This window comes from Lytechinus pictus, chromosome 17, assembly GCF_037042905.1.
Source record: "Lytechinus pictus isolate F3 Inbred chromosome 17, Lp3.0, whole genome shotgun sequence".
Taxonomy (NCBI): Eukaryota; Metazoa; Echinodermata; class Echinoidea; order Temnopleuroida; family Toxopneustidae; genus Lytechinus; species Lytechinus pictus.
In genome coordinates this window covers 5,827,033-5,840,944 of record NC_087261.1, presented here as the reverse complement: position 1 = coordinate 5,840,944, position 13,912 = coordinate 5,827,033, and the positions used below count along the sequence as shown (strand labels likewise).

The window sequence follows — 13,912 nt, the reverse complement described above, 5'->3', positions numbered from 1 at the left end:
CTTTTAACTCTGGTCTGTCTTTCCGCCTCTTGGATTTCGCTGGTCTTTTACTGAATCATTTTGAGAACTTATGAAAATGCGTTGCGGTGAAGTAAATCCAATTGCAATTTGTTTAAGGTGAAACCCGGGATTCAACTACGAAATGGGTAGCTGATCAGCGACCTCAACACAGCCTGCGGCTGACCTTCATGAGCGCCCTCTTCTGTTTTTTTTTTACATTCAAACCTCCCGTTAATTTCGTCTCTCTCCGTTCCCATTATATCAATTTTTTTCTCCCATCTAATATCATAATTCATCAAACAAATTTGCAGCTCCCTTCTTATTTGATATGAGTGACCTTTTTCATCAACACAACGAGCTAAAGCATTTGAGGTCTTTGGCGTCTAGCGGAATGCATCATGTCTAATTATGGGAAGCAGAAATGGAATTTGATTAAGGTAGGCACATTTCTTTATTTTTTGTCGACCAAATAAAATAGAATTTCTACCTATTGGAAACTATAGGGGCTTATAAGTTATCGACAGGCCATCCGCTCCCTCCATTGTCACATGTATTTGTGTGTATTTTCGCGAAATATGTTCAACCACACTGAGAGGCGCTGGAATGCTGACTTGTAGGATCCATTTTCTTCCTAACCGTCACACAGTGGGCAGAAAATGAATTCAAATTGCCCCATTTTTTTTTCAAGTTCACCCTGACATAAAGATGATTGTAAAAATAGCAGAAAAAATATTGCCGAAGGTTTGAAAAAAATCCATTAAAGAATAAAAAAAGTTATTACAATTTTAATTACTTGATTTGTGACTTCACAGCTTTCCTATATATGAATTAAATTGAATAGAATAACTTATTGCCCATTAAGGAAATGTTTCTTCCACTGGTTTACACACATTTTGATAAAATGTACAATGTTAATACACAGAACAAAACAAAAAATGGTGATAACATGTCAACATAAGGAAATAATCCATGATTCAAGCAAAATGTACAATACGAAAGTATATGAATAAGAATTCAAAGTTAATGTCTGATTTAAGAATTATTCATATTTTGAAATAATTATATTTGGTTATATAGTTATCGGCAAAAGATTAGTAAAGGGCCGATAGCTGGTATGCATGTGCAATTGTAATTGTAGTTGAGAGTAGTGTGGTGTGGCTGTTTGCGAAAGAGAACCTCTAATTAATATATATGTATAGTAAAAATATCTATTGTGATTATCAAACAATCAATTAAAAAGAGTAGGGTATTGATTACGGGTGGACAGGGACCTTCGGACATGAGCGTTCATATGAAATTGTTTCGCCCAATTTGTCCAGCTAACATCACCTTAAAATACACGGTTTCCAACTGTGCGCACAGCTGATATGCGCGCATAAGGGCGGATGAACACGCAGAGCGAGCAAAGGCGAAGAGTTGGGCAGACGCTTCCATTATAACAAAAAGGGGGTGTTATGCCCTGTGTAAACAATACTGATTATGTACGGGACAATCCAGTGCATGGAGTGTCACTGTCACAGTACAGACACATTCTTTCACATTCCTCACATTCTTTCACACGCACCGTAACTTCGTAAGTGCTGAACGCTGAACGCTGATTGGTCAATGACAATGACAATGATTTTATTTCTTTGACGGCCCCTCCTGGGGGCATAGAAGAAATATAACAACTTACAACAATGGCAATAATAGGCATAGACGAGTACTCAACACCCCTATTTGCCGTTGGTACAGTCTACTGACCTTTCAGCTGCACAGGCCACGGCACAAAAACAAAACTAATACGTGTGAAGGGGTGTGAATACTTCCAAATAAACGAAGTGCACGTTATTTAAATGCGATATTAATTTATACTGTTCGTTTTACAGATGTTATTTTTCATGTCTGTAATATTCAAATTAAAAAATGAAGAGATCAAAAGTGGCGTTTGCTAACCGTTAAAATGACAGTTGTTTCCAGGCCACTGCACTAGTTGCTCACACGCTATAGGTTTTGTGTGTAGTAATCGCGACCGCGGTTTCTTCCCGTTTTGGCTAATCTTCTAAGGGAACATCTGATTAGATGTGAAAAATGACAGGATGAACTTTTATCCAATCCAAATGACCCTTATATCAGAAAAACTGAAGCAAGACTCTTTATTTTGGCGGTGCTACCAAAGGTTCGTCTGCTACCGTTTTCAAGTAACACTGAGATGAAAACCCCCTAAGTGAAAAAAACAAGCGAATAGACCAGTTCGTAGTTACTTCAGGGACAATTTTGGTCAAATGACCTTTCATTTCTTTCATTATGATAGGCAGATTTCAAAGCAAGATATTACGTAAGCATGCCTTACATAGCAGGATTAAGAAATTGAATAGACCAGGTGACTAGAATAGCACACCAATGAACACTTTATGAAGGTATTTGTTGCATTCCTACTTTGAATGCATATCATAGCATGTTGCACAATGTACTTGGCAAACTGTGAAATACCAGTCGTTCGTGGACGCATTGTTGTCGTTTTTGGATGTAAATGAAAAACACAATTCAAAAGAATATATGAATAATCAAGACATCAAAGTTGATGCTTATCTCATTATATTTTAAACCACCATGTCATTTTAGTACAAATGACCTTCCTCTGATCATGCGCAGAATCTTTTGATCGTGCGCAGAAAGGAACTACGAACTGGCTTATTTCACACATATCGTGCACAAAAAGGGGGAAATAGAGCAAAATGTGACTTTAGAAATGTGAAAATTGACGAAATTCAGTTATTTCAAAATTAATTAAAAAATATATTATGGGGATGAGAAAATGTTGGGAATTTTAGATCTGGTTCTGCCAAAGCGATTTGCATACATGATATTATGTTATCGCAATAGTAAGCGACTAATACACGATTTTTCCCATAGGCGTAACGTTATGATAATTGTGAGTTTGGGCGGCGCTGACGGGTGATCGCTTAACTGAACCATGAAATTCATATGAAGTGAATGAATAGAATTGGGGACAAATGATTGTCTCAAATGGGTTTTCGGTGTGCATAGTGTAGCCTACACGAAAGCCTGAATAGCTGAAGTAAAATTATCGTAAAGTGGGTGGATGGGGTAAGGGTTCTGCATAATATGCATTAGAAGCGACTCTCTCTAGGTAGAGATCATCAAGAGATTGTAAGTCTAACCCTAAAGCGTCGTACTATTTTCTGGGCTAATTTAGCCTATTCAAGTCATGTTTTGCCGCATTTGCACAATAACACACAATATTAGATAAAATTACACATCAGGGGCCCGTTGCAGAAAGAGTTGCAATCAAACGCATCTTTAAAAATCATGCGCAACTTCATTTTCAACCAATCAACAGCGCGCATTTTGGACTTGCGATTGATTTTTTTTACTTGTGTTTAAACGCAACTCTTTCTGCAACGGGCCCCAGAACACTCTAGATGGTGGACTTGTAGAAAAGAACAATGATCAATGATATCGTATGGTGAAATATCAATGAAATGTCATTTTTCAGAAAGTTGGAAATGGTTTTAACGTACCTTTATTACATGAAGACAATAGACAATCATTTCACACCCGTTCCTAAAAAGAAAACAAAAATAAGTCTTCACAAAATGAACAAGAAAATGAAATTTATGCATTTTATATTACATAACATATGGGGCAGCTGCTCTACTATGACGTAACAAATCCAAAACATTGAATTCTAATAACTTTCTTTAATTATAATGAATTTTTCTCAAACCTTCACCAATGTTTTATCATTATTATTATTATTATTATTGGCTATTTTACCACAAACTTTTCTTCAGGGTGGACTTCCCCTTTATATGTAAAAGTTGAGCCCGCCAAAAGTTGATTTGGATACAAAGAGACTTATACCGTTTTTACACAGTGACCTGGCTCGGGGGTTCGACACCAGAGTCGTGCTCAACACGGCGATTTTATGCTGTGTAAACGCGATCAGTGTGATTTGCGAGCCGTGTCGAACACGGATTTTTAATCCGCCAAAATCGTAGGTTTCAACCCCGAGCCGAGTCAGACTCGCCTATTTTTTCGTGTGTAAACAGAAAACTGTATCGAACCTGCATGACCTAAGTAAAACACAGTATATTTCCCGCATTTGTGACGTCTATTCTACTTCCGTTGGTGATCCGTGGGTCGTGTCGAATTCGCTTTTTTTGTTTCAGTATAAACGCGATCACAGTTGCCCTCTTCGCAGCGTTCGTTCCTGATTGCATTGATGATTCAATACTCGAGCCGAGTCGTGTGTCTAAACACGGTATACAAGTGCAATTATAATTACCTATTACCTTTGACATGTTCGAGGATGAGAAACGGATATTGTTGTGCACCGATGACAAATGTCAGAATGCTAATTCAGTAGAGTATAATAGTGCTAAAATGATATAGCTATCTTTATGATTTCGGTAGATCCTGGTTTTGGAGGGATTTTAATTCTGATGTCACCAGAGACACTTTCCAAACGATGCTTTGTATTAATACTTTTTTTGCGGATTATCATATTTATACGCAGGGTCAATCTTGTGATTTTGATTTCGCTTTCAGAAGCAAAGGTAATAACTACAAATCACTGATTGATCATTTTGTGAATGATAATTGGAATCAGAATTATAATTGGAATTTAGCAAAAAAAGGATGAGTTGGATAGGTAGGCTACGTGGATAGGTTGTCTGAAATTCTTCATTCGATTGATATTCCGCATGGTTCATTCAATTGCAGAGAAAGGAATAGTGGATATTGAGTGAGTTTCATGATGTAATGTATGTCTATATAGATCAGGGGTTCTCAAACTTTTTATTTGAAGGGCCAGATGAGACTCCAAGTAAACCTGAAAGGGCCTGCGCAAAGCGCAGAGACCCTTGCGGTCGGGGTCCTAGATGCTCTCTTGTGCAATGTTGCCCTTATTTTGGGAGCATTTAATGCAACAGTTTCATATGGAATGCAGGCAATATTAGAAAAGATTTCAAAATACAGCGAGAGTCAATATTAATGATAACAAAATTGCATAGTACTTTGTTAAAAGGAATCTAGATTGTACCTATATACCTGGTATTGGGGAGACAGATAATGTCTTGAAGTATCAATATTTTTTGTAGTCAAAGTAGATTTAATAATAGAGCATGTCTGTTGTAGACTCTAATAAGGGTGTCAGTCCCCTAGTCACTTTCAATGTCTGTCAGCAACAAGTTGCTTGAACCTTGGCACCAAATGTGTAATTGCCAGACGAAGGCACTGGTGCAAATGTTCACTGGTCAAGGTGCTTCGGTATGAATTAGTTCTTTAAAATGTTCATAGTGGAAAATGCACGTTCGCACCTGCATGTAGATCCAAACATGGTGAGAACAGCGCTGGTCATCTAATAAGAAAGTAGATCGAACAGACAGAAATGACTCTACTAAACTTTGTTTAAAAGTCAAATTTATTTGACTGTCATTACTTTTATTACGGTTATGTCTACATGGATACACAATGTAATCATATTGAGCTATGTTTCATATTGTGACTTAAAAGTGATTAAAAAACCCAGCAGTCTCGCGGGCCGGATTGAGAAGCTCCGCGGGCCGTAGTTTGAGAACCCCTGGTCTAGATGCTGCTATGTAATGTGTAAAAGTTCTCAGAAACCAAAATGTAAGGTAAAACCTGGCTGGAATGATCATTTAGATGTTTACATGTATTCATAAATAAATCATTTGATGTTTTTATCATATTCAGGAAACTGGTCAAGGAGCAATTACTTTTGTCATCCTGCTCGTGACGGAGATTACATTTTGTGCAACAGGTAAATTGGCCTACCCGAAAATACTATAGGCCTACATGTAAATACATTAAACAGTTTATGTCAGCATTCCGTACTTTATTTGAACTTTATAGGCATGATGGTGGATTAGTGGCACGAGATTGTATTATTTATATTAATTTCTCGTCTGTACGTAGTATATTGACAAATATTGCATAGGTAAACTTCTCGTATTCATTTAAAACATGAAAGTTATTTGTGTGTGGTAATGCAATACAATTAGGTGGGTTTCGTTTGCATTGACAATATTATTAAGGTATTGGGAAAATGGACATACAATAATCTAGGATAAAATAATGGTTTGGATGAAGCAAACCCAGGTGCTTTGGATCAAAGGATCCACGAAAAATTCCATAATAAGTCGCAGTAAGCTTGACAATTCAATGCATTTTCCGTTATGCTCACATTGCATTTGTCTATACCCATTTAAGTTTGATTTAATTCAGGATTCGCTGAACAGGATCTTTTTTAGGGGGTATTATTATTTTTAGGGTAATATAAATCTCTCATGCTAGATTTGATAAGTAGACCGTTATTTTAAAATATATCGATACAAGCAATTTCGTTAACGACGTTGTGCAGCAAGCGTATCGAATTGATTAAATTAACCTTGGAATTAAACTCGCTTGCCGTGAAAGAGTTGAGTCGGAAATAGGGGTTTCGTGCACACCAACAAATGCGATGCCAGCCCGATTAAAGCTATTGTACTCTCTTGAAAGGCATGCCACCGATCGTATTGTAGTCAGTATAATAAGTGTGACTAATACTGCTTTCACATCAAGGTCGCAGGGTATGGTCGTAGAGACCGTACCGAGCGACCGATCGGACGTGCTTTCACACCGCCGTCAAAAAGTTGGCCAGGCCCAGGGCGATCGGTCGCTGTATAGCTGACCTAGACCAAAGCGGAAGTAGAGATAGCGCGTGGGCATGTATTGGGGGGGGGGGGGGGTATTGCATTTCGATCGGTCGTTGAGTACGATGTGCTTTCACATCAAGCTTTCATCGGTTGCGATCGGTCGCTTAAGTACCTCTCAGACCGTACTCAGCGACCGATTTTTTTTTTAACAAAACGATCGGTCGCTTAGTAAAATGAAATGCTTTCACATCATGATTTCATCGGTCGCCGAGTATGGTCTCTGCGATTGTACCCAGCGAACGTGCCTTGGTGTGAAAGCAGTATGAGACACGGAGGATGCTCTTTTGTGTCAATTTTATCGCAATCAAAAGTAATACATTTTGAAATATTTGCCCTTTAAAGGCCTGGTATACCACTGCACTATACGGATGCAGAGAGGCTATAAAACGGAAAAGAATCTTGCCATCCGTTAGAAAACGTTAGGTATTCCTTATGTAGGCCTACTCTTTGCGTATGTGTTTCATCCGTCCACTGTGATTTCATTGTTCGCCCATTTTGTCCATTGTCTGAAGCGGATGAAAACGGAAATTTTGCTTGTCTGCTGCATCCGTTATGAATACGTCTTACGTCCGTCGGCCAGTGGGACCGGACCTGTACCTAAGCAAATTAAGACATTAATACTGTCATGAAGCATAACAATATTCTTGATAATAAATCCTCTTTCGTATCGAATGTAGATGTTTTCCATTAGTTGCTGATGCAAAACTTTGAAAAAAAGCATGAACATTTTGGCATAAACTTTCATTTCATCCCCTAATAAAATATTACCAGGAATGTCCAGAAAACGATTGCAATCAATTTCTACTATCTAAATCATTGTAAAAAGACTTTAAAAAAAGATTTTCTAATTTTCTAGGCAAAAAATATGAAAACACGACACGATTTGACAAAGGGATCATCGAAATTCATTAACTAAACACTTCAAACATTACACAAAACGTCGTTAAAAATATATTCCGATGGTGCGCGAGAACCCCTATTTCCGAGTAGAGTGTTTTGACTGATAGTCAATAATTCACGTTTTCATGTGTCATGTTGTATATACTCGGCATTAAATATTGATGTTCATTAGCCTTTCTATTGAGGTTAGATGACAATCATCTTAAATGCTGTGACATGATTCGGAGTCAATAATAACGTTTGCTTTTACTTAACCCAGCCTTGACATTTGATACGAAAATAATTGAACGGAAAATAATACACAAATAAAAAAAAAATAAGTAAATGATATGAATAAACAAATAAATAGATGAATAAATGAGTAAAAAGTAAACAAATATAAAGATAATTACAAATAAATAGATAAATAAACAATTGAAAGAATGAATGAATGAATAAATAAATAAATACATGAATAGAATTTGTCCAAGTGACTCATAACAACCCATGACAATTATGATAAGACCAATATAGGCCAACGCGGCTTAAAAAAAGCCTATATATGCATAACATATTTTAAACAGTTACCCTGACGATAACTTGTTTCTAATAAAAACGAAAAGGAACGGTGAAAGTTATTATGTCGAAGAATAACGAATTTTCAAAGCTTTTTATTTGTGACATCACAGGCGAGCGGCTCCTCATATTTCTTGTGATACACTGCCAAAACTCCGGTGTTGATTTAACACCAGCCCGGAATCTATATATATCCACACCAGAGAAGTATTGAAACAACACCAGTTTGGAATCAAACCGATGATGTTTTAATACTAATAGGTGCTGTACAAACACCTATCTGGTGTTAGACCAACACGAAATTGGTGTTGTTTAACACTTCTCTGGTGTGGACATATATAGATTCCGGGCTGGTGTTAAATCAAAACCAGAGCTTTTGCAGTGATAAGTCCCCGGAAATGACATTTCATATAACAAATGAAATTGATTATTGAAATTCGATTTGTTCATGTCTTCATATGATATACTCGAAATTTTCAAATTCCTGTCTTACATATTTTGTTTATTTCAATGTAGATTTGAAGTCAAGCAAATAATAAACACCATTTTTTAAGATTGAACTTAATGCATCCCTTCAAAACCTTTTAATGCAGCATCGTTTGACGTCCATGATGTGTGTCCTCACGTGACCATGACGTCTTGTCCAACCATTACTCGAGAGAATGGCGACACTGTGCAATACATACCGAAACTCCTAACACCCGATCTGGATTGGATAACTCAAGAGATATCCAAAGATCATCAGATTTCTGAGGACGCTCGTCATTATTTTTGCACTGAACCAGGTAGGCCTACGTGCATAGGCATTTGGCCATTTAATTACTTAACGGACAAGTCCATCCCCAAAAAAGGTTGATTTGAATAAAAAGGGAACAATCCAACAACCATAACATCAAAATCGGATGTAAACTGAGAAAGTTATGACATTTTAAAGTTTCTCTTAATTTCACATAACAGTCATATTCACATCCTGGTCGGCATGAAAATGAGGAGACCGATGACGCCATCCACTCACTACAGTATTTCTTTTGTATTTTATTATATGAAATATGAAATATTCTAATTTTCTTATCATTGTCAAATGAAACAACGATTAATTCCTCCAGGAACACGTGGAATCGATTGATACTATATGTTTAATTAAATTGTCAAATCTGTAAAAAATGAAATATTGTATAATTCAAACAGTAGGAAAAAAAGAGAAGTAGTGAGTGAGGGACATCATCGACCATCTCATTTGCATATCATTGAGTTGTGAATAATTATCACTGGTTTTGTGAAAAATAAGCGACACTTTAAAACTTTCTTATTTTACATCTAATTTAGATGAAATTTTCAGCGTAATGCTGGTTTGATTTTTCTCTATTTATTCAACATTTTCTGGGGTGGACTTGATATTTTGTTGTATTGTTCATCTCCTTCATAAAAATCTGTTTCTATTATAGAAAAGTTTATATACCTTGGAATGATTCCATTATTGTGGAGGCGTTGTAATCAGTGTTTAACACTCTCGTCTTTTAATCAGAGGGACTCGGGTTCGAATCCCAGACATGACGTGTTTACCTTCAGTAAGAAATGTACCCACATTGTGCTGCACTCAATCCAGGTGAGGTGAATGGGTACCCGGCAAGATTAATCCTCAATGCACCAAACGCCTTACGCAGCTGGAGCTAAAGCCGGGGTAATATAAAGTGTGGCATTGAATAGGCAACTAGATAATCGGCGCCTAATAAATTCTATATATAATTATCATCATTGTTGTTATTATCACTATTATTATTATTATCTGCGGCAATGTTTAATATCTAAACTGAAAGTATAAGTTGTTTTTAGTTGAGAATTAATATCCCAAACACTCGATTGGGTAAACAGGATATTATCTCATGGAAAGGTGATTATATTGCCAGGCTACCTACCAGTCTTCATGCGATTTCCGGTTGCACTTGAAGATGAAAATGTTGTCGAAACACAAGAATGAAAACAAAATAAGTCAGTTTTTGAAATATTTGTATTATTCAGAAGATTAGATGTAGGCTCTTTAATATGATAGATACCCGTGCTCTGTGTGGGGTTCTGTACGCTACTTCTATTTTCTTATAATCATACAAGGAAAACCGAATTTAAATTTCACAATTTTCCATGATGATTAGTTTTGAAAAAAAGAGAGAGATGGAGAGAGTGGAAGAGAGAGAGTGAAAGAGAGATCCCAACACTGAAAAGGGAACATAAGCCAATAGCATATCGTGCATCTTACATTCAAAAGTACAGTGAACTATATAGGTAGTAAGGGATGTGAAAAAACCCTCACAATTCCAGCTGGGTAAAGGATTATTACATCAAATATACCCCTCTTTTAAAAATTATTTAGAGCTTTCTAGTAAGATTCTTTTGCACTAACATGAAAAATTTACTTGTAGAATAGGAGCACCGAGGCTGATCCTTTCATTTCCATGTATAGTGTATTACTGTATATACTTAGGTTGATTATATTCCCTTTGTTGTAAATGTATTATACTGATGAATTTTTCTTTGGGTTTCTCATGTTATAGAGATGATTTAAAAAGCAGCGGATTTAATGAATGAGGTGGAAAAAATGAACATTTGTAGTGCGACTAGGGATAAATAATTTCTGGATAGATGATGCTCCAAAGTGTCTATTGTCATTTTATTATTATTATTATTCTTATTATCATCATCATCATCATCATCATCATTATTATTATGATTATCAATATTATATCATAATTATTATTATCATCATTATTTTTGTTGTTGTTGTTCTTTGTATAATTACTAGCAGAATTTTACGTGGCATAAAGGGGGGGGGGGCAAGTTTTGATTTCTCAATTAAAGTTTGTTTGTGCGTATAGGGGTAGCCTGTCTACGTATGATTAACTCCCACTTGATGGCTAAATGGTTTATTGATCAAACATTGGAGGTTCGAATGTAATTAAGAATCTAGTAGGTCCATGGTCGAACTGTAAGAATTTAAGTTATCATTATATACATGACGCTGAACAAAAAAACTCACCGTAGATTGGAAAGAAATTTCATCGCAGTCCAGTTACCGTTATTGTGACATTATAATGTTACCTTGATAAGTGTGAGGTTGGAAATAATTAAGTGCATGTACCCAAAATGTTCAATAACTGTATTTCCTTGCAATTGAAGGTTGCCCAATTATTAATTGAAGTATATTATGGACCTTAATCATCTGGGCCCCGTCTTACAAAGAGATACGATTGATCCAATCAATCGTAACTCTATGAAAATCCAACAGTGTCATAACTTTCTACAGGAAATTTGCAAAATGTTCTTTGTAAACAAAGGAGAACACACCAAATTGTCAAGATAATAAGTATACATCATATCTAGAGTTTTTTTATAACAAATATGCATTTTATATGTTGACGTTCTATAGTTGCGATTGATCGGATCAATCGCAACTCTTTGTAAGACGGGCCCCTGGTATAGCATCAGAGAGGAGGGGTCGCGCAACTGTTTTAAAAGTGGGGGGGGGGGGGGCTGACTCAATAGACAACCACAATTAGATACCTCCTCCCCTGATTCCGCGGAGCCTAAAGGATGCTTGTTGAGATTACAGTTTGGTATTATTCGTTTGCAATACTTTTTGTTGGCCTCGATTGTTCAATGAGCTGACAGAAGCTGAATCAATCAATCAATCAATCGATCAAATCATTTATTTCCACAATAATATATAAAAAAACGTTACAAATATGTACAAAATAGGAAATAAACATAATTGAAAAGGAAAGGAAAGTGAACCGAGTAGGGTATTCAAAAATAACACTAAGAAATTTACATTATTGTGGGGGAGCCAAAGAAGACAAAATAAGTCACCCAACATAAAATAAACAGATTAGTGCTATCAAAATAGATATTTTTTTACAATATATAGCATGTGAATATGGCTCTCATTCATAACTTTCAAAATAATAGTTAAGAAAAATCAACACAATCATAAAAAAACAAATAGCGTTACATATGAAAAAAGAATTAAGAATAATAACATAAGTAATGACATAAACAATACAAAAAAAAAGAAAAGATAAGTTTGATTTTTAAGCTCGACTGTTATTTGTTAAATTTGTATCAATCAGATGCCTTTTGAAATTACGTTTGAAGGAATGGAGTGATACTGAGTTTTTAATTTCTTTTGGAAATGAATTCCACAGTTTATGGCCAGTGAATAAAAGAGTGGATTTAGCATATGGTGTTTGAACTTTTGGAAAACGAAAGTCATTGGCAGATCGGGATTCATAATAATGTAAATCTATATTAAGGGGAAATATATCAGAAATATGAGGAGGGTGTAGACGATGTTTACATTTATACATAAAAATTCCAATTTGTAGATTCATGATATCATACACAGTTAATAGTTTGAGTTTATGAAATAATGGAGCAGAGTGTGAATAATATGAAGAATTGGAAATCAGGCGAACCGCTTTTTTCTGCAATTTGAATATTCTATCAGATAGATATTTTGAACAACAAGCCCAGATAATGTTACAATATGAAATATGTGTGAGAAACAAGGTATTATAAATGGAAAGAAGTATTTTAGGCGGGAGAACATGACGTAAGCGATACAATACACTGACAACTTGAAATATTTTAACACAGACATCTTCGATATGATATTTCCATGACATGAGTTCATCAATACGGATAACTAGAAATTTTGAATGATTTGTATGTAATAATTGAAATCCATTCATTTGTAATTTAATGTCCTTAATATCATAATTAATGTTACTAAATACAACGAAATTTGTTTTAGACACATTTATAACTAATTTATTAAATTTTAGCCAATTGCTTACATTTTGCTGTTAATTGTTTAGAGTGTAGGTTATAAAGGAAATATCATTATGAGTAAGAAATATACTAATATCATCTGCAAATTGTATAAAAGTTAAAATATTTGAAGAAAATTGAATATCATTTATGTAAAAAACTGTTCAAAGAGCGGATAGATGTATGAATGAGTGACAAGTTTCAGAAATCGATTGACATTTAAAACTATTTACATTGGTTTTAAAGCATGTACCACATGGAGCAAATGCAAGCCTTGGAGATGAAAAAAATGTCAAAATATAATACACAATATCAGCATACAATTTCAATTACAATTGATTTGGGGTTTTATTTGAACTCGTAATATAACAGTACATATCTCTCAAAGAACAAAGGGTCCTAAAGTGTGTTCACAGTGTGTTTCACAATGTGTTCACACTGAATCCCACCGTGTCTTCCAAAATGTGTTCACAGTGTGTCCAAACAGTGTGTTCCACACTTCCACAGTGTGTTCACATCGACTCCCACATTATCTTTTATACGGTGTAAACGGTGTGTTTACATCAACTCCCACATTATCTTTCATAGTGTGTTCATAGTGTATTCCACAGTGTGTTCAGATCAACTTCCACAGTGTCTTCCATAGTGTGTTCACAGTGTGTTCCACGGTGTCCCACAATGTGTTCCACATAGTTTTAACAGTGTGTCCAAAAGTGTGTTTACAGTATGGAGCATGATGTGAAATTTGAGTATTTTCAATAGTTAATTCACATTTCCACATAATGTGCGACACTGTTTTTCTCCAGTAGGCATGGTAGGTATGCTGAACACATTCTTGATGACGTCGACAAGTAGACTGTAACTGATTAATAGTTATCATGCGCTTATTCGAATGAACAATTAATTATAATTGA

At 35.6% G+C, this 13,912-nt stretch overlaps 1 protein-coding gene across 1 annotated transcript in view; it reads left to right on the top strand.

Moving 5' to 3' along the window:
* Nucleotides 1–272: 272 nt before the first annotated feature.
* LOC129280424 (lactadherin-like) overlaps nucleotides 273–13,912 on the top strand; it is a 43,826-nt gene continuing 30,186 nt past the window's right edge. Inside the window, exons 1-3 of the mRNA XM_064112487.1 lie at nucleotides 273–437; nucleotides 5,722–5,788; nucleotides 8,771–8,962. Of these exons, the coding sequence (XP_063968557.1) occupies nucleotides 399–437; nucleotides 5,722–5,788; nucleotides 8,771–8,962 (298 nt within the window). The 5' untranslated portion in view covers nucleotides 273–398. The remainder of the gene's footprint in view (nucleotides 438–5,721; nucleotides 5,789–8,770; nucleotides 8,963–13,912) is intronic.